Below are 22,272 nucleotides of genomic sequence, written 5' to 3'. Positions count from 1 at the left end.
CTTCATGTTCAATGTACATATCTTTTAAAAAGTGCACCATTATAGTTTATAGTTTATTCACCAATCAAGGGCCCTCGGGGGGTATGTACATGTTAACAGGCAATTAATTATAACAATGAAAATAAATAACAATCATTTAGAAGTACTACCGGTAATACTGACAGAGTTCACACTTCTGCACTGCACATATCTATATAATTACATGTATATATGAAATACTGATTACAGACAAGATTTAAATTAACAACATGATAAATAAAATAACCCAACTGCCTCACATAACAGTTTCTGGGATAGCAGATAATGATAGTGTCGTGTGAATACTTATATAAAAGAGAATAATAGCATTATATGAAAGAATAATTTATTTATTTTTAAAAACCACAATATGTTGACCTGATTACAGGGAGCACCAAGGGACAATGCCTGTTAACAGTCTGGTAATAAATTTATTGTACCAGACCGTTGGTCTTGTACTCCCAGTAACCAAGACAGCTTACTATTGTAAAGTAAAGGAAATGTGTAGAATGCAAAGACATGTATTTGCAGTATCACATTACACTGTCCAAAATCATCTTACTGAATACAGCATGCTAGTATATTACATATTTACACGCAGGATCCAGTTGTTCTGAATGTTTTATGTCTAAAGCAGGAAGGTTAGAATACTTATATAAAAGAGAATAGCGTTATATGAGAGAATAAAAACACGATATGTTGACCTGACTACAGGGAGTACCAAGGGACAGTGCCTGTTAACAATCTGGTAGTAAATTGTTGTACCAGACTGTTGGTCTTGTACTCCCAGTAGCCAAGACAGCCTACAGGTGTAAAATATGAAGAAAGAAAATGTGCATAATGCAATGAAATGTAACATTTGTAGTATTATATCCCACTGTTTAAAATCATCTTACTAATTTGGATGAGGATATTTTCATCTTCATTGGTCATTAGCCATATAAGCTTTTGATCACTGTCCATCTTTACAAAATTCTTACATGATTTGTCTATCATTTGGAATAAAATAACCCTTTCTTCTGATAAATGACTACATGAGAATAAAAAATGTTTTTCGTCATCCACTGAATTGTTGTTGCATCTTAGACAAAATCTCTCGTGTCGAGGGATTTTTTGGTAACGTCCCCTTTCAATGTTTAGTCTATGAGCTGATATACGGAAACGTGTTAGACTTCTCCTTTGCTCAAAATTTTTAATTGAACTCAAATAATTCTCAAAACCAAAGTTTTGTTTAAAAGTAGAAAAGCAACTTAGTTTTTTATCTGAATTTAACGTAAGGTGTGAATGCCATTCTTTGATGTAATGTTTGAATAAACAATCTTTAAGAGCCTTTTTAAACTGGTATGCCCCTTCAATGGGCAAATCTCTAATCCCATTAATATTGGTTCTGAAACAGTTTATAGAACCAAACCATGATGAATTGTTTTGTTCAAAAAGTAATTTTGATTCTCGATATGCATCAAACAATAGTGGAAATGACTGACCAAGATTTTCAAGTCTGTACCAGTAACTTAACATACTTTTTAATATGTCAAAGTGAAGGGGGAATCTTCCCAATTCCGACAGTAGGGCAAAGTTTGTTGCAGATTTATGTACACCAAGTATTGATCTGCAAAATTTGAGATGTAGTTTATCACAAAGTTGGTTTGAGTAAATTTTGTCTATGGTACCACCGGAGTTAGTAGATTTTTTGGAAAAAGGATCGAAATAACCCCAGATTTCCGAAGAGTATAATAATATTGGTTTGATGGTATGGTCAAATATATGAAGAAATGGTTTTAATATCAGGGTTTAGTGAAATGAAGTCTTTTTTTAGTTTGAATAATGCTTTCAGGGCTTTATGATATAGTTCTTTCTGAGCAAGGGAGAAAGAACCAGATGAACAAAATGAAACCCCAAGGTATTTGTAGTTGGATACACATTCTAGTTCAATACCAGCCAAATAGAATTTAGTTTTCAAGAGTCTGCCTGCCTTGTTAAAAATTAGGATCTTAGTTTTTGAGAAATTAATACTCAAACACCAATCATTACAATACCGCTGCAAAATGTTTAGTTTTTGTTGTAAACCATTAGCTGAGGAGGAAAGTAGAATCATGTCATCAGCATACATTAAACAATTAAATGTTCGAGAATTTAAGACCATAGGATCTGGGGATGAATTGAGATAGTCTGGAAGATCATTAATGAATACTTTAAACAGATTTGGACTTAAATTGTCCCCCTGTTTGACACCTACTTTTATTGGGAGAAAATCGGTGATACCATTACTTAAACGGACACAGGACTTGCTTGAAGAGTACATGCTTTTAATCACCTGATAAAAATTTGTTCCAAATTTGAACTAAAATACGAGTTGTCTTTTTTTCTATATTTCATACATTTAACACAATTTCCATATATTTTTTCGACAATCTAACTTTATATTTTAAAGGATCAGAACATTACGTTTTATTCATGAGTAGACATAAATATCTGGAGATTCCGAGTTATAGAGACAACCGATATTTCCGAACTTCTATATCTGCTAGAAAAACCTAGTCAGGGGCTAACTGAAAACGCTAAAACCCAGGAGCTCCCAGGGGCTTCGCCACCATGCATTCCCTCCTGGGGCCCCTTTCAGGGCTTTGCCCTGGATCCACTGCATGGGAGCCTTAATTATGGCGACTCATGCAGATCTTCTGCCTTTTTATGGCGTTCACATCATTTTGTTCTAGCTATGCCCCTGCTAGGCATATAACCCAGCATTCAAGAAGGAAATTTCACATATAACTACATAATTTGGAAGATTTATTGAAAGAGGAAAATGAAAATTTCCACAAATCCTGTAGTACAGGCTTGGGTTATCCTGATATTTCCTGCAATTAATTATTCTCGTGATTTCATCTAGAGCTAGTGTCTCGTTTTGAATATGTCGGTCATCTAAATTTAACTTGAAGAACATGACTTGTATTTAGAACAAAAATTAAAATACACACACATAGCTCTATAGGGATAACATTTTCTAGATTGATGAATAATCTAAAAAAAAAAAAAAAATACGGTATATAACGTGACAAATATATAAGTTGTCATGTATTTTCATATACAATTCCAACTACATGTATCTCTATTTACAAAATTATCTCGTGATGTCTTTGTTATTTAAATTTCATTAAATACTAGTAGACACAACCAGTCTAAGAAAATACCAAATTTTGAAGATCAACTTTACAACTATCTTCAACAGAAGTGCACGATTTAAACTTAAACACAAACTGAATTTGGTTATTGAAATTTTGTATATTTATAAAAACAGAAAATTTATTAAGTTTTGAAATTCAACGTTACGCTTATCCTCACAACGTCAGGGGTCCTGTGTTCACTTGTGGTCCGGTGGGTGTCCCACGGAGACGACCCTGCCGTGAGGATACGTTGCGCTTGATATCACAACATTTCTGCAGCACTTGGTTGCATAATTATGCAAAATTTACGAAAAGAACCTACCGATTTGCTGAAAATAACAGTTCTTATATTTAATGAAAATTGCACCATGAATGACTTCAAGAAAACGAGATCGTTTGTATGAGATATAGGCTTATGGGGAATCGTTTTTCTTTAAAACTTACTTTTGGCCAACGAGTGTGGATTAGGATGTACAAGCACGCGTTTATTTATCAAAGTTTCCTGGAAAGATATACAGGGATGTAGATCAATAGCAATACAGTGTCTGCTTCTCTCTCTCTCTCTCTCTCTCTCTCTCTCTCTCTCTCTCTCTCGCATGGACCGACTTTAAAATTCTTTGAATGAAATTGACATGTCGCCATATTTTCTACACTATACTCTCCGTGTTTGGGGAAGCATTCCTTCATTCAATTTATTCTTTAAACCAGCGGGTTCATCAGATTGTCATGACATGTATATATATACATTTGTACAATATAAACGTACGTAGATTTTGCAAATAATACAACTTGACAGTAATATTCAATTAATTCGATCATTTGTAGCACTAATATTTAGCAAAATGGCTTTAGTTTTTTCTTCTTCTAAAAATCCCTAGGATACATGAATCACACTTTTCGTACTAAATCAATCGACTAATTTAAACATACTTGGTATATATGATAATAACAAAATCTAATGTATATTTTTCTGATATCTGAGTTTATTGAAAGACACATATAAATCACAGTACACGAAAAAGGTTCCACTAATCCCGATAAGCTTCGGATCTACCTCGTGAATGATAAAAGGACGATCGATATTTGGTACACTGTGTCACAAACTGTTCTATCACCTTACGGTGCTTTCTGTGTATATATATATATATATATATATATATATATATATATATATTCTATAGAAAGGATCAATGGGAAAAGTCGACAATTATTCTAAATATCAGTTTCATCGGTTTAAAAAAAAAATAGTCCATGTAGAATGAAAATTTAACTTTCGTCATCTTTACTACATGGTAGACTCTCATATTCCATATATTAAACTTAATCCAATGACAAAATGGAGATATACATTCACTATCCTGCATTATATTAACTTTATGTATAACTTTTGTTTATATTCATCTTAATTCTATGTAATTGTATGACTCTTGGTAATAAACAATACAATACTTGTAGTAAGAACTTATCCAGTACATTTTTATAATTAACAAATGATATCAAACAACATTTTACAAAATATATCTGAACTAATTCATTAATTTTACAATACATGTATAACTTTTTTGTTGTTTACCTATTATTCGAACCAAGTGTACGCGTGTCACACCGGAAGTCGTCTGAATAACTGCGTATCACATAACTACAGGTCTGGGTGGATTACCAAAAGAGGAAAGTGATTCACGTTGATTAGGCGGGAAAGCGCACGCATTCAGTATACAGTAGATTCCATTGAGGAATTCCAAGTGAAGGGATTAGCACTTAATCAAGGTGTAGACAGACAATATCAAATGTACATTAAAGAATTTTCAAATCATGCCATACTTTGAATTTATGACATTTTTTTTTAAGAAAAAAAAATTCCCTTTTGTTTAACAATGAGAAAGAATGAATAGAACCGATCCCATCTGGCATTGTGAGTCCAAATCCTGTGATGAATAAATATCATGTAAAATTACGAAAAATAATTATTTAAAACTGTTAGTCAGGTTTTCAGGATATACGTATGGAAAAAGTGAAATGCCTTTTATGTTACGTTTATATATAAACTCAGAAGGATATAGCACAAATAAGTGGGTTTATCATTTTGATTTTATTCTCCGAAATTTTACATTTTGGTTGTCACGTGTTTCCTTAATATCCCTAATAAACATGACCTGAATTCTTGTTATAAGAAAAACGTTTATCTTTCCTCATTACATGTACCATAGACTACTTGGTATTTGGCGAATTGTTTGTTTATATTCGTAGATAGCATTATCTATACATAGGTAGCATTAAATTTATACATAGATAGCATTATTTCACGAATTAAATGTGTCCCGCCTTTAAAAATGTTTCTTTCATGTTTAACCACTTAGATAAAACTTTTAGAGTTTGCAGGGCATACTCATCTTTATTAATGATATCGTGATTCTGATGCATGTACATTCGACATTAAATAAGCACGACAAACCGATCCGCACTCTGTCGATGTTTGTTACTCTTGTATACATTTTTACCTGAATGCATCAAAACAGGTGCGTCAGCTTAAAGGATAATGTGTTATTGAGTGCAGTGGGTTTTCAGGTACTTGGTATACCTCACTGATTAGTAGCATTGTGAAGAACTTCATGTGTGTATCATCCATCCACAGTATCCGATTACTATTAATAAACCTCTAAAGCGATTCTTTATTTTCCATACTACTATCTCAAACACGGAGTGACTGAATTGGATTTTACAAATTCTTGATATATATTTGAGAGTATCTTTGACTGAAAAGGTTCGTGTAGGTCAATATGAACTTCGTATCTCAGACAAAGTTCATGTTTTACAAAACTTCTCTTTTAATCTATCTTATATATAATAATATATCTTATATGTAAGAAATACACTTATCATTCACGTCTTCTGACGTCATATTTTACCCAAGAATTCGTTTTCTTGACCCATGACCCCAAATTTTTTTCTTCTTCTGGAAATGACCCAAAATACCTAACCTGCATATAAACAACAAAATCTGTTAAGGATCCCAATCAAACGTAATGCTGAACCGATTTAATGACAGAAATTTGTTTTACGAAAAGAATTTCCTATTTCTTCCCCAGATTTAAAGTAGTTCCCGTTAGCGATCACACAGCGTAACTATTGTTGAAAGAAACAATGCATGTATTGGATATTATATACACTGTGTCTGTTTCACACATTATACACGTACAATATAAGTAATATACTACCGACATTTGCTTCATTGTTCTCTCAGTGCGTTCTATTCATTGTATAATTAGCATAGCGCAACAAAAACTATCAAATGGTGATAATTGTATTTTTACAAAAATAGGGCTGTGACATCCAGAACAGTTAACATATTAGATGCACGTATTTCTTGATTTAAAAGGCACATTCATATACATTTACGTATTAGTCAAACTTTTTTTGCCTTCATGATATAGTATTGAAGAAAACAGCGTTCAAATCAAAAGTACATACAAAGATAAATTTGTAGGGAAAATACTTTCATGCCTCTTAACATGTTTGATTTGTTCCAAATGATGGAATATATAAGAACCCCCTCTTGCTTTTGAATAAAGAGTTTGTTGTCAGATTTTCTTCCTTGTCCATTCTCTGTTTACTCTTGGAATACAGTCATTCTAGATCCCCCATTTCAATCTTGCAGGAAGTCATCTTCGACTTGTTGATCGAAGTACAATCATTTTATTATTCAGAGTATTCTGAACAAAGCTGTACAATGTTGTACAATGCAAATGATTCTAATCTAACCTCCTTAGTAATGCTGATAAATATCCATTTAATAAAATAATATTCATATTCCCATCGGTCATAAAGACCACCAAATAAGAATAGATCTTCTCATTTACATAAATTTTGGATCTTTGTCTAAGAATGTGTATATGTGTGTTGACATATTATCATGAGCTCTCTCTCTCCCTCCTCCTCCCCCCCCCTCTCTCTCTCTCTCTCTCTCTCTCTCTCTCTCTCTCTCTTCACTGTTCAGAATTTACAAGAGAGAGAGAGAGAGAGATAATACCCCCTTAGCGGTCCTCTGATATACAATATACCTCACCTGGGACTCGCCTATATTGACTGTGTAATATGTAGTCTGACTAAACATGTAATAACTTATCACTATAAGTTCAATATTCTATTTTTAATTGTCCTATTAATTTCAACATTTCTTTGATATAATAATTATAATGATATTGATAATAATGATAAGTATAGTTTATCCTATGGTTAACACCCCACCCCACCCACCCCCACCACCCCGTTGACTTGGGGGCTCAATGATATTTAACACGGTCCATCATATGACCCCTAAGCTAATCTGCTTGAGGATAGTTCTCCTCTGGGGTAATTCACAGTGCAGTTTTAGTGAGGTGGGGTGGGGGTGTACTATATAACTTATAAGACATGAAATATTAGTTCAAGATAAAGAATATATCGTCTTAACATGCTTAATGAGAGGCGATAACTATAACGTTAGAGGATTCTTATATCCATATGTGATTTTGAAAAATTTAGAAATATAAATCCTCATTTCTTTTCTTCATTTAAATCCCTGCTCAAACATCTCAAAGTCTTGACAAGTTTAGCGGTGTTTTGCATCAGGAAGTTGGAAGAAATCTGGAATTTTATCATAGTCAAATTCAAAATAATACAGAAAGTTTTAAGAACACGTATTTTTAGATACCCCCATCAAATTAAAAGGTATCACTTTCTAAAGGTCTAAAAATGTACACGTACCGTAACCTTAATAATAAAAGTGATGTATTTTTATCAAGGAAGCAGTTATTTTTATCGTCAATCTAAAGCTGATATGTTGGGGTATATGTCTACTGCTCTGACATGGTTACAGAGGATTAAATAAGTTACGTAAATGTAGGTGATCCGGTTGGCAATCAGCCAGTTCGGGGCAGAGACATCGGATTCGAGATTGTTATATGTTTGTTGTTCTGTGTGTTTATATGAGTGAAAATATCTAGATTAAATGTGTATCACGTGACAGTCTTCACGTAGATATATCAAGAGTACATCAATATCAGGATCCAAGTTGATTTTAAACTTGCACCAAATAAAAAGAGCATGTTCAGATAATTGTTGATTCAGTGAAATAGAGAGATAGATTTGAGACAGGTGACAACTGGTCATTAAGTATAAAACAGTATTCCATGCAAAACAAATTGACAGGTTATCAAGGATCAAGGGGAATTTGAAATTTCGCGTAAGTCTTCGTCTATCGTCGAAATCAATAATGGAACATTTTTGTTGACGGACTTCCCAAGCAAGTGATGCAAGATTGTGGTTATTTTAAACTGTCAAAGACCAAGAAAATCTTTGTTACCTGGATTATCAGCAATATATCAAACAATAGTGGGTTTCCCCTGTTGATATATATATATATATATATATATATAGAACATGTGAGTAAGTCAACATGACAAAAATCGGTTTCCCAATTTTACTTCAGGTAAAAGCCAAGGTTCTAGTAAACCAATTTCAGAGCATTAAAGCAAATGGAATTACATAATTTTACTTTTCTGTTGAATTTCTTAAACTCATGATTGATTATTTTTTACCGGTGACATTGTGTCTGTTGACTAAGAAAATTTCCAGTTTAACCGTGGAACATTTTTTATTTACATTACCGCTTTTCGTTTTGTGAATTTTCACGAAAATTGTATTCTGCTCAAGAAATGAATTTAGATTGCAATGATAAAAAAAAAGTACAAAAATACACAAGCAACTGAAAGAAAAACCCCACAGCACTCACAAGGTTCAAGTTCTAGTGAAACAATGAAATTCGTGGAAAACGAAGTTCTCTGTTTAATGGGATTGTCCCATGTAAAGTATGCACTAGAGAATAAAATTCTGACAAATGCAAATTAATATGCATTATTCGTTCAGAATTCAGAATAAATAATTTACTGTTTATAAAGTAGTCCTAATGTCTCAATCTAAAGTTGTCTAGCTATAGGCTGTAGGTGCGTGTCTCAATCTAAAGTTGTCTAGCTATAGGCTGTAGGTGCGTGTCTCAATCTAAAGTTGTGTAGGCTGTAGGTGCGTGTCTAAATCTAAACTTGTCTAGGCTGTAGCGTGCTTGTCACAATCTAAAGTTGTCTAGCTCTAGGCTGTAGGTGCGTGTCTCAATCTAAAGTTGTGTAGGCTGTAGGTGCGTGTCTCAATCTAAAGTTGTCTAGGCTGTAGCGTGCGTGTCTCAATCTAAAGTTGTCTAGGCTGTAGCGTGCTTGTCTCAATCTAAATTTGTCTAGCTCTAGGCTGTAGGTGCGTGTCTCAATCTAAATTTGCCTACGCTGTAGCATGCTTGTCTCACCCTGAAGTTGTCTAGCTATAGGCTGTAGCGTGCCAATTACATTCTCTCACAAAAGGACCCTCCTCCATCTGTGTCATCTCGCTGCTATCTGCTGTGAAAAAAGTCTTCAATTTCTATTTACGGTCCCAGCCCTTCCAATGGCTCACATGCAAATTCATCAGCTTGTAAATGTTTTGGAATTAATGTCAACTGATCAATTAAAACGTTTCCCATAAAACTCTTATTTAATGCGATTGTAAAATAAAAACAAATAACATGATTTGCTGTAATTCTTTACACTTGTTTCGTGCATTTTGTAAACATGCATTTCGAGATTAAGGATACGACGTGCTGAGTTTGTCATCTAGCGATGCCTTATTAATATTTCATAAAGTCAGGGTTTTCCTATATGTGCATTGCAACCTTTATTTGTTTTCTTTTTTAAAGTTTCTTTGCATCACATGCATTAAAGCATGTCCATTTTCAGTCTTTGTCAGCTCTGTTTATAGGGAGCAATCTAGGGGAATACCCCTCCCATTTTAATTCAAGAGTTATCAACTCGTTATTTCTATATAATTTTGTTTACAGTAATAGTGTACATAAATATATAAAGTATCGATAAGTCAGTTGTAAATAAAATCAATAAGCACGAAGATAGGTAAAACCAGTTAGCACCAGTAAATTAGCACAGTACTATATATAACGAGAAAGTAAAGGTATCGAATTTCAGACAAACATCCAAGATTAATGGAATCCTTAATTAGTACGAGTGTGAAATTGGTAAATTCCACCCAGAGAACAAGGTTTTCAGTTTATGACAAGGCTTTGCCTTGTCCTAGACCCCGAGGTGGAATGATAAAAGAATTATTTTTCTCACATTTTACCCACAATTTGGTGCATTAATCCAGGATATTTTAGAAAATTCTAAAATTCTAAATTATCAAAATCCTCATTTGAACTTGAATGTTGGTCTCACACTGGTGATCACGTGAGAAAAAAAAAACAATTTGGATACCCTCAAATGGTCATTTCGGTACATGTTTACCAAGGTCATGCACTCCTGGACAACGAATGGGTGGGTTGTGTGTAGGATTTTAATGTAAGGTAATGTATATGATGCTGTTGTAAGGTCGTCAATAGGGTATCGCTGTAAGGTCCTCTATAGGGGTGTTGCTAAAACGCGGAACGGAAAACGGAAAATATTTTATGCAATGTTATGAGGAGGTCAGCATCTTATAAAATCAAAAGGCTTATTATGAACAAGGGAAGCAGACATTACAGAGAGAACAGAAAGTCATCCTCAGAATCCACCATTTCTTATTATGTATCTAAAAACGGTGGATTTTGTGGATGAATGTACTAACGTACAGGTGCTTGTTTAATATTTGGCAGAGTAAGTTTGACTAAAATCATTAAGCAAGCGCCTGTTGGTACCATCCCTTTTCCCGGCTTTGTCCCCCCCGATAAACATACTGAAATAGACTTGAATTATAATTGAACCCCTTTCAAATTATATTACTTTAATCTGGATGCTACCCTAAGAAAATATTTTATGAGACTACCCAATGAATAAAAGGTACCCCCACCCCTGAAAACAACATTGTAAAAGATAAAATAATTTTTTGAACAATTTCCCCTAAACATAGCCTTTTTAAATCGAACGTGCTTTTAATCGAACTAGATATGTTTAAGATAATTTAATTTGAATTAAGGTCGACACCTGGTACTATATATATTTATGTTTCACATCAAATTTCAAAGCGAACGAGTTCGGTGTGGAAAAATGGTTTGCCTCATTTGGGATTAATCTATGTGAAAGTTCGTACATTTACCGATATCCTGCGGATTAGTGTTGAAACTGAAGAGATACAGCGGGAAAGAAAGACTGAAACAATCCAAAAACATGTTTCAGCATGAGGAATAGCTCAAACCAAGACTAGGATCAGACAACTAACATTCTAAACGAAAAGGAAATTAATTTTAACGGCATCAAAATAATTAAAGTGACGAGCATAATCTCCAAAGGAAGTATGTTTAATCAACATTGAAGTTATCTCATTTCAGTAACAAATTAAAGAAAAGATAATTATATATTAATCAATCCTCAAATTAGTCATGGAAAGTGACAAATCCAAGAAAATTGCCTTACAGTATGTGAAATATATAGTCTGGGTCTAAGATTTTCACCCAAGACAAACTATACCAAAGAGTATAAGTTTGCAGTGAATCAAAATGGCACCCCAAGGTTAGCCTTGAGAAGACCTCCACAAGAAAAAAAAGGAAAACAATTATTGAAACTTAGAGACCACAGGGGCTAAGCCCGTTTTGGGCCCAACTCTGTGATACCATAAATATAGATTTATGGTATCAGAGAGTTCGGGCCCAAAACGGGCTTACCCCTGTGTTAGAGACGAAGGTTTTTTGTTGGACGTAGATCCAGCGTTGATAGGTAGACTGACGATCTGTCCCATGCTCCATGTGTTATGTGCCTCACACACAGAAATAACTGAATAAATAAACATGTAATGAACTGACTTAGAACTGTTCTTAAAGCTAGCATAGGGGTTGGTTGGTTGTTTCACGTCCTGTCGAGTATTTTGTACTCATGTTGAGACTTCACCTGTTGTAGGTTAAGCAATGCTTGGTGCTCAGGGCCGTGGCAGTGAGGGTTCTTAAACGTGCCAACACCTGCCGTGACACGGGACCTCCGTTTTTAAGGTCATATCCGAAAGACCCGCGATTCTTACTTCAAGATGCCGAGCATTTGGCGAAGGAGCAACCAATACCTATGTTTACGTCTTAAGATAGTACGAGCAGGGCTCGAACTCACGACCTCCCGGTTACGAAGCAAACGCTCTACCACGCTAGCATAGTGTATCAGATATCCCAATGAAATACTGTTTATAATTAGAAGTTAAAGATGTAGGTTTTAGTAAGTGTCATTGCGACAATTCAATATCAAAAGATGATATCGGATATTAGAATAAGTTATATCACTTATTCAGTTGGGCGATATCAATGGTTCGAATAGGTGATATCAAACTGGTCGAATAGGTAAAATCTCCTGTTTAAATCTAGGTGGTATTTACTTTTCATTCGGAATTAGTGAAATCGTCTATTCAATACGTTATACCACCCATTTGCATTTCCTACTATACGTTCTTAATGAATGGACCCTCCTTCGAGACATTGTAGCTTAAAAAGAAATATAGCAGTGCCGTAGCAAACGATGAATTTTTAAGAATCATTCAATGAACAATTCTATTTTCTCAGCATTGCTTCAATAATTTGCAATTAAGGCATATACTCGGCGCTTAAGGCCTTTGAGCAGGGAGGGATCTTTATCGTGTCACACCTGCTGTGACACAGGGCCTCGGTTTTTGCGGTCTCATCCGAAGAACCGCCCCCATTTTAGTCGCCTCTTACGACAAGCAAGGGTTTTAATCCTGGATTCCCACGGGGATACAGTCGTGGAAGCAGTTGTCATTTCAAGTAAAGTTTGAATAGGTGATATCACCCATTTGAATATGTGATATCATCTATTTGAAAGGGTAATATCACCAATTTAGGTGATATCACCTACTCGGATATCACTTACCAAAACGGTCCCTCTTAAGATTCAGGTTATGTTTGTTGACATTGAATTTAATGATCTCGATAAATACCTCTCAGACGCTACATGTAATAATTCTACAATAATTACTGAATTCTACGTGATCGCGGTGATACGCAACAATTAATCTGAAAAGTGAAAATGAACGTTATGGAAGAACAGACTGTTTTCAGGAAACAAACTAATGATGTGAAAGCTGAACGTTGTGTAACTGTCACTATACTAATAGAAATATGATTTTGCAATACAACAGAATGTCCATTTCGAGAAAACCTCGTTTTCATATAAAGTAAAATGTCATAATGTAGAACAGGGAAGACATTCCATTTTGAACGCTATTTTTAATCCTATTGCGACTTGGCTTTTTATTTCACCGAATTCGTGACGAGGTACAGACACTCCAAGATGTTGAAATGCAGATTACGATTAACTCTCATGTAAAATTATCAGTTTGCTTTAAAAAAAAAATTCACTGAAAACTATCTTTGATTTTATAGGACAACAATATCTGTATATCCCCTTCCAAATTTCAGTTATTCTAAAATACCTTGCAGAAATGAGAGCGCATCATCTTACCCATAGGTGTGTCTGTATCATAGAACATGTACAATTTTCAATGAAAATCATATCCACAAAAGGGACATACATTGAATATTGTCTGACATGGGATAGTCGTGCTTGACTGGATAAGAGTCGGACACACATTAAAGCAAAGAAGGAATGATTCAGAACTCTCGGTGTTATAAGTGTCCTTGTTGTAAACTATTCCTGAAGGTCATAAAGCAACAAATGCATCACTGATCTTTTTTACAACTAAAGCTGGTTGATTTTCGTATACTTTGTCCCAAATATCCTGTCACGAATCTGGGTGCATCTTTCCCCCTCCTTTTTGTTAATTTTGATCTTTTCATTAAAAAAAGTTTTGAATGAGTTTTGTTGTACGCCTGAATACTTCTACTAGATATTAGGTACGTTGGGAACTTGGAACTTTGCCGAGTTGTATTATTTTGTGATAGTTTACATCAAATTTTCCTGGTTGCCAACTCTGAATGAACAACACGTGGATTTGAGTTATTCATCGTGATAGTCATGCGACCATTTTTGTTATTCAATACCCAGATTCTTTGGTGAAAGTTCCAAGGAGGAGAAATACCAACAATCAAAGAAAATGACGTCAGCATCAAAATAAGAATTGACGAAAACAACAATCAAAGACAATGACGTCAGCATCATAATAAGAATATAATGAAATGACGTCAACATCAAAATAACAACTGACGAAAACAACAATCAAAGAAAATGACGTCATCATCAAAATAAGAACTGACGAAAACAACAATAGAATAAAATTACGTCAGCGCCAAAATAAGAACTGACGAAAACAACAATCAAAGACATCAACATAAGAATTGACGAAAACAAAAATCAATGGCAATGACGTCAAAATCAAAATAAGAACTGACGAAAACAACAATCAAAGACAATGACGTCAGCATCAAAATCAGAACTGACGAAAACAAATATCAAAGACAATGACGTCAGCATCAAAATAAAAATTGACCAGTTCCTAAGTAATAACCAGGTTATAGATACACCGTGACTGGGTACATTGAACATATTAAAGAGGTTCCCACCTGATATTATAGATACACCGTGACTGGGTACATTGAACATATTAAAGAGGTTCCCACCTGAGATTATAGATACACCGTGACTGGGTACATTGAACATATTAAAGAGGTTCCCACCTGAGATTTGGAGTAATGTCAATTTTTTGGGAAGTGTAATTTTGATTTCTACATTGAAGGAAAATTAGGAAATTAAAAAGAAAAACTGGGGGTTGCAATGCTTGTTATTGAGCTACAGTGTTCCAAACATGACCTTTTTGAACTTGATTTGTCTGTTGGTGTCAACACAACATAAGCAACACAAATCAATCATTACATAAAATAGATACATAGGCTAATCATGTCTTCTAACAATACTGATAAAAAAGTTTAATACTAGAAATGGAAATTAATGACCTTTTTGCACTTGATATACGAAAAAAAATCATAATATCAAATTTGAGACATATTAGGAGTAATGTCAATTTCTAAAATTTCACATAATTTTCAAGGTTTTGTCTTATAATTTAAAATGAAATTTAAAAAAGTGGGGGTTGGAGATGAATTTTTTTTTAATTATTGGCGAAAATACCGAATTTTTATACAAAATTTTGAGTAAATAAATTCAAACTTTTTTTAAAAATCGGTGTTCTGTTTGGAAAAATATATCAACCAAATTAATAAATTACAACATTTTAACTAGTTCCAAGTCTACTTGTGTCATAAATCATAAAACTGAAATACACGTATATAGAAATATAAAAATAGAAAATATATCGGATGAAAGAGAAACTGTAAAATCATGGAAATTTAGAACTTTGGTTAATCAATCCTTCCACCACAAAATATAGTCCTTGCAAAACCCTTTCAAAATTTGAATTGACACAATTTTTTTTAACAGAATAAGGTTCAGTAATAGATGTGTAATATGTTTGCACCAATGGGATCAGTATTGAACCCGTAAATACTAAGTTGTAGCATCCTGCGCAGTTGTGCTCAAAAGCTCAGGAGCTAACTTCCTAAAGGTAGCTCACCACACTAAAATTTGATTTAATGGTTCGTTTAAGCACCTCGTATGAAGCATGATTTGACCATCGGAAAAGTAATACAAACTCTTAATCATTTTATATGAGTTTTTGGTGATTTTTTCTGGAATGATATAAAGGGTTTTTTGCGAGATTCTTAAATCTGATTCCGCCACTGTATTGTATATACATGTATATGTATTGTGTATGTTTAACGTGTGTTACTCTAACGAATACTACATGTAGCATATACCGCGATGTGTAGCATATACCACTACAATATGTAGCATATACAGCTACAATATGTAGCATATACCGCTACAATATGTAGCATATACCGCTACAATATGTAGCATATACCGCTACAATATGTAGCATATACCGCGATATGTAGCATATACCGCTACAATATGTAGCATATACCGCGATATGTAGCATATACCGCGATATGTAGCATATACCGCTACAATATGTAGCATATACCGCTACAATATGTAGCATATACCGCTACAATATGTAGCATATACCGCTACAATATGTAGCATATACCGCGATATGTAGCATATACCGCTACAATATGTAGCATATACCGCTACAATATGTAGCATATACCGCTACAATATGTAGCATATACCGCGATATGTAGCATATACCGCTACAATATGTAGCATATACCGCTACAATATCAAACCATGCACGTAAAGGTATATATATTTTGAATTTTATCAACGGATTTCAAAGGGTACCTCTTGTGCAGAAGAGTCATTCTCACCTGACGGTTTCCGACGATGCAAGTCGACTCTCGATGTTGATCCATTTTTTTTAAAATGATAATTATTCTTGGTATTTTTTTTATCATGAGTTTCGAAGTAGTTTGCAATTTCTACCCAGGTTTATTCGTAGCGCACGTGTGATAGCAAGAACGACAACTCCGTAGAGAGCTTGTTTTTCTGTATAGTGACCGGATCATTATATAACCTATCCTTTGTACTGTACATAGCGTTATTTCTATGAATGTGTTTAACGTAACTCATCATCTAGATAGAAAACCGATAACTACTTAGTGTTTTTAACATTTTTTGCGAGCTAAAAGCTTTTTAAAAAGATGGATTTTAATTATAAAGAATAATTATTCAGAATTTTAAGCACTAGAGGAAGAAATGGTGTAAAGGCCTCAAGACCATATACTTGATTTCGAATCCAGCTTACTTTTGAAATAATTTTCATAAACAAATAAAATTTTTAGCATAAGTTTGCATGTAATTTTGTTTATAAACCAGCAGTTTTTTTTAAACACCTGTGTTTAATAAATCCTACGATGTAAATAATTAAAATTTTTACTTAAGCCTATTCTCGGTTTATGGTCTACAGAACTAAAAACGTAGAACCTGCGCGGATCCAGAAATTTTCTCCGAGATTCACGACAGATAATTTTGTTTCCTAGAGGACATATTTGCACCATACCAGATATATATAGCATGAAGGGTCCTCATCTCCTCTCTCTTTCATGCGCGTCTCTCACCGTGGATATTCTCTCTCTCTCTCTCTCTCTCTCTCTCTCTCTCTCTCTCTCTCTCTCTCTCGTTCCCCCTCGTTTGTGCGATATTCAAACACACTTGATTATAAATTTAGAAAATATCATGCAAAAGACAAAATTTACAGTCAGGAATTTGAAAAATCTACATATTTTATGATTTTATTTATCTGTCTTGAATTTCCACGTGGATAATTTTTAATATTGTTGATTGGGTTTAAATTTCGGTTGTCTCTCTTTGTTCACATTTCTCTGGAACAGTCCAGAACAAACAAGAATATATGTAACGATCTTAATTTAGGATTGATGAAACTTTAGTTATCGCGTAGAAAAAAAAATCCCAAAAGACACGTGCATATCTAATCATAATGATGAAAGCAAAATTATTTATAATCATAATGTCATTCCCTGATGCGTGTAGGACGTTCTATTCAAGAAAAAAAAATTTCAATACGAACATACTATTTTTACTGCATTGCATTGTCTTAATTAGTCAGGCCTGGTTATGATATTTATTTTATTATTATTATTATTATTATTTTGTGTGTGTTGTTGCTTGAGACACAACTTTTCTCAAAACACAGTGCAAACAGTGTATTTATCGCATGTATAGAATGCAATAAATCCGAACTTTTTCAGAATTAATGTCTTTGTGAGATAATTTTCTCTAAAATGCAGGGCACAAATACATCCCTAAATTACAAAGTTCATGGATATTATGAACATTTGATAATTTCATAAATTCGAAAACAGACGGTTTTGCAAGTAATTTTTTTTTTTACGAAGTTTCTCAAAGCGAGGAAATTTGTTAACAAAATGTTATTCACATTCTAAGTCCTTTTCATATGTTCTATTTTCTCTCATAATATCATTATATTGCCCTGTTTCAATTTTAAGATTATAATTATCATTATATGCGGCTAATTTGCTACGCAGAATCTAGGTATAGGCTTACAAAGATAATAATTGAAAAGTAAAGTGGTCTGTGATATGTTTGAAAATATTACATTTTGATGAATGATTGGTTTGTTCGGCTGAACTTTGAACAAATAAGTCGGTCAATATCTGTTTTATAATAGGTCATTATAGCAAAATTTTAATTAGACTCGTTATACATGTTATTACATTCTGCGTTGTATTTTTTATAAGTGCATGCTTGTATATTTCATATATTGTCTTAAAATATTTTTACATTATAATTATACAGTTCTCTCTCTCTCTCTCTCTCTCTCTCTCTCTCTCTCTCTCTCTCTCTCTCTCTCTCAATATCGAAAATCAAAGACATCGACGTAATACTATATTTAATTTCGCAGGGGAACCTCGAATGAAATACAAAGTGTATTCCCATAAAACAAAAATGCGGAAGGACTATATGTGATATGATATATATATATATATATATAGGCCTATATATATAAGGTGAACAAAAAGATGTTTAAATGTTTTATACACGCATTGACAATCTAGGGGCCGGCCTATATTAATCGTCATGTGCCATGTATCCAGGGTATTTGTATTTGTCTAAGCTTGAGTTTGTTCTGTCTCCTTCCACGTCTGAAGATCTATGATAGACAATTACCTGCTGTTTTCATACACCACAAAAACTTTCGGGGGAAAGTATGAAGTCTACACAACAGGTACGGTTTATATATTACATTTATTTCAGATCATTGAGATGCGAGTACACTTGGTACATTTTCCATCGATAAATGATTATTTAATTTTCTCACAAAAGGCCTATTCGTTTTTTTAAAAAAAATATATTTGAGTAAACTTGGTTGAATTTATTGACACTAGATCTAACGATTATAGTTGCAGTGTTTCAGAAATTTCCTACATAACGAATACGTTTCAGATTATTATAAATTAATCTTAATAGAATCTATAATATTCCGAGAGAGTGTAGATACTAGGAAAATTGTAAAAAGAAATTCCAGTTGATTTAGGTAAATTATACACGAGGAACTGTTCCGTACGCTTGTGAAAATACAGTGAAAATAAAAGTCAGGTTGTCGAACGCATGACTTGGGGATTTCCAGTGACGTCACTTCATTTACCGGGATTCCCACATTCAGTTAATATTTTACTTTGAAACCTGTACAGACATACACAGTCGATAGAAGTTTCAAAGGAGCGAAGTTTATTAATTCGTGTGTTATTAACTTCATTTATCTAGAGAAGCTTTTTCATAGTTTTATCCAAAGGATTCCAAGTTACGATATTGAACTTTTGTACGCCATATTTTTCACAGATTCGTGGATTCAAGATGTCGACCAGGAACTTTGTTCATCCACAGAATTTAGATGAGGAGGATTTGGTAGCAGATTGCTCACCCTATGCAGAGGCACATTTTTTAAGAAAGGCTGCACATCTCTCTAATAACGAAAAGTGTGATTCGGTTTGTGACAGTGGTGTGGATCTGAGGTCGTTTCAATCGTTTGGAAGTGCATATGGATCTTTGCAGGAGAAGCGACAAGAGACTGATTTGCTAGAAGCGAAACTGGGAGATCTCAGTCTAGAAAACCCAAAACACACTACAAACGATCAAAAGTGCTCGTTAGATGGCGGTTACATAAGCTATCAGGGTCCTGACATAAGCCTAGAGGATGCCAAAGAGCAACAATATATTCAAATATCTCCGGAGGTCGTGGAACTTTATAACCAAGATGTCGATGGAGATTCGTAAGTTATTTACCTTTTTATTTTAATATTTATTTCTTATTGTTGCAGTATATGAATGTTCGTGTTTGGCGAGTTCGCAGTACGCCTTTGTTCTGAATTGGGTATTTCCACCAATGCGCACGCGTTCAGCCCATGGTGACGTGTCTGCCGCAAGGTCAACAACTAGCTTTATGCAAATGAGTCAGACGTACTTCCCGATTAGCTTATGAATAAACATGTTGACAAGAAAGCTGACCTAAATGTTGGAAAATTGTCAACAACTAAGCAATCGTTGAAAATAATTTGAAATATAGATAGATTTAACTATTGCGTCTGCACCCTTCTAAATTAAGAAGGGTGCAGACAAAAATAAATCCAAAATGACTTGGATAAAACTGGTTTCGTATATTTACATATTAAAGAATTAAATAACTTAACACAACATTTTTATATTTTTCAGGCAACTTCATATGGCAATCATCAACTTGCTTGTTCCCATTGCCTTGTACATCATAAACCAGGCTCCCCACAGGGAATGGTTAGACCAACCAAACAACCTGCTTCAGACTCCCCTCCACTTGGCAGTAATGACCCGTCTCCCTCAAGTTGTAAAATCCTTAATTGATGGAGGGGCAGATATTGAAGCTAGAGATTGCAAAGGGGACACACCTCTCCATATCGCTTGCAGAGAGGGTTTCGATGACATTGTTCAGATTTTGTTGACTCCAACTAGTGGTAACCAAGAAGTTTCGCAGGATTTGGAGGCTCGCAATTATGATGGTACATATCCACTTTTCTTGGATGAATTTGGACAGAACTTTTATTGGTAAATTTTCATATCGTATTTCAGTTGTTGAATATTACATGTTTTATTTTATTACAGGTCAGACCTGTTTGCACCTGGCTGCAGAACATTCACACCTCCCCATCATTCGCTTATTGGTTTTGTCAGGGGCCAACCTCAATATACAGGTGAGAAATAAAATCTAATTCCTTATTAAAACATAACACAAACATATCAACCAATCAAAAACTCTCTTCCTTTGGTTGATTGATTTATGAGGCAAGTTGACAAACTGTTCACTATTACCTGTCCTAAGAAATCATAATTCATTCATGTGTTCTAAATTCACCTCTGCTTAGGAATGTGCGAGATGGGAAGTGGTTGAGATCGAATTACTCTAAATGATCCCTTTTATTTATTTTTAGGATGGAAAGAGCGGAAAAACTATCATCCATTATGCAGCAGAAATGGGAAACGTTCTTCTTTTAGAGTTCTTATTGCAATACCATAACATCAACATTCAGTCCAGGACGTACAGCGGTCTGACGGCTATCATGTTAGCGGATGGCCGGGGTTACCATGACATTGTCCATCAGTTACAACGTTTCGGAGGTTCACTAGAACATGTTGCTTTTGAAGAGTCGTCAGATAGTGATGAAGAAATGGTAAGAATTATTTTAAAGAAATCATCCATGTTGGTGAATATTTTGAAAAATTTCATGAAAACATTCATTGAGAAGTTTTGGCAGTCAAATGATCACCACTATAAAATTGAGCCACATGTAATATTCTGCTTTCTTTAAATTTTTAGAGTTGAAGCAGCCTTGACTGTTTTGTTTTCCAAAACCAACTGGGTCTGCCTGTAGAACCCTTAAGCTGCGAGGGGAAAACTGTCTGAGCCGAAACCAGAGACAGGGATTATGAAAGCTCTCCTGCTGGCAGGATTGAGTCTGACTTGCTAATCCAAGGACGGTTGTGATTTAACTTTTACAATATTTTACCATCGGATTGGCTGGAGAGAATCCCACAATCACAAGATGTGTGATTTCTTGTTGATTATGTTCTATAATCATATTGGTCTATAAGGTGCCAAGGCCACAAAATTTGCACAAAGCCAGTGATAATGTTAAAACTCTGTAGAAATCCTGTATATTTATTATTGTGATTGAATGTGTCTTAACATGAAAGAGAACTGTAGATAACAGATCAATTCAATATTCATGAAGTATTTTATCATGTTTTTGTTTTTTATGATGATAAGTGAAATAAAAAAGAAATTATACAAATTTGTCCTTGTTTATATATTTAATACAACATCTCAATGAACAGTAAATTATTTCAATGGAATTTTGTCCGAAAAAAACCCAAGAAAATAATCTTGGGGGTTTTGTACTGCAGTTGGCTACAGAAAGGTGAATAGAGTAATTTTTCAGGATAGAAGATTTTATATTTCCAATCAAGAGGCATCTGGAGTTGTACTCCGCAGAAATGTAATCTGTAAAAAAAAAAAAAAATGAAAAGTGCATAAACATTTTAGTTTCTGTCTATTCAAACCTGAA

General features: G+C 34.1%; 1 protein-coding gene across 2 annotated transcripts; it reads left to right on the top strand.

Annotated features, from left to right (window-relative positions):
• The first annotated feature begins 18,647 nt into the window (after window positions 1-18,647).
• On the top strand, window positions 18,648-21,999 carry LOC125652701 (NF-kappa-B inhibitor alpha-like). Of its 2 annotated transcripts, XM_048882060.2 has the most exons (6): window positions 18,648-18,905; window positions 19,520-19,950; window positions 20,390-20,709; window positions 20,813-20,901; window positions 21,139-21,378; window positions 21,525-21,999. In XM_048882060.2, the coding sequence occupies exons 1-6, from the start codon at window positions 18,888-18,890 to the stop codon at window positions 21,528-21,530; spliced, it is 1,104 nt and encodes a 367-aa protein (XP_048738017.1). In that variant the 5' UTR covers window positions 18,648-18,887; the 3' UTR covers window positions 21,531-21,999. The 2 variants fall into 2 exon arrangements, with proteins under 2 accessions (XP_048738017.1, XP_056022719.1); XM_056166744.1 differs by having other exon boundaries at window positions 18,693-18,905; window positions 21,139-21,999.
• The last annotated feature ends 273 nt before the right edge of the window (window positions 22,000-22,272 follow it).

Source organism: Ostrea edulis, chromosome 5 (genome assembly GCF_947568905.1).
Source record: "Ostrea edulis chromosome 5, xbOstEdul1.1, whole genome shotgun sequence".
NCBI lineage: Eukaryota > Metazoa > Mollusca > Bivalvia > Ostreida > Ostreidae > Ostrea > Ostrea edulis.
The sequence above is the reverse complement of the archived record's forward strand: the minus strand, read 5'-3'. Positions and strand labels throughout refer to the sequence as shown.

Excerpts from the sequence above, each read along its gene's own strand:
- LOC125652701 (XM_056166744.1), top strand. Across the intron at positions 19,951-20,389 it reads CAAGATGTCGATGGAGATTC|GCAACTTCATATGGCAATCA; the intron begins GTAAGTTATTTA and ends TATATTTTTCAG. Across the intron at positions 20,902-21,138 it reads GGGCCAACCTCAATATACAG|GATGGAAAGAGCGGAAAAAC; the intron begins GTGAGAAATAAA and ends ATTTATTTTTAG.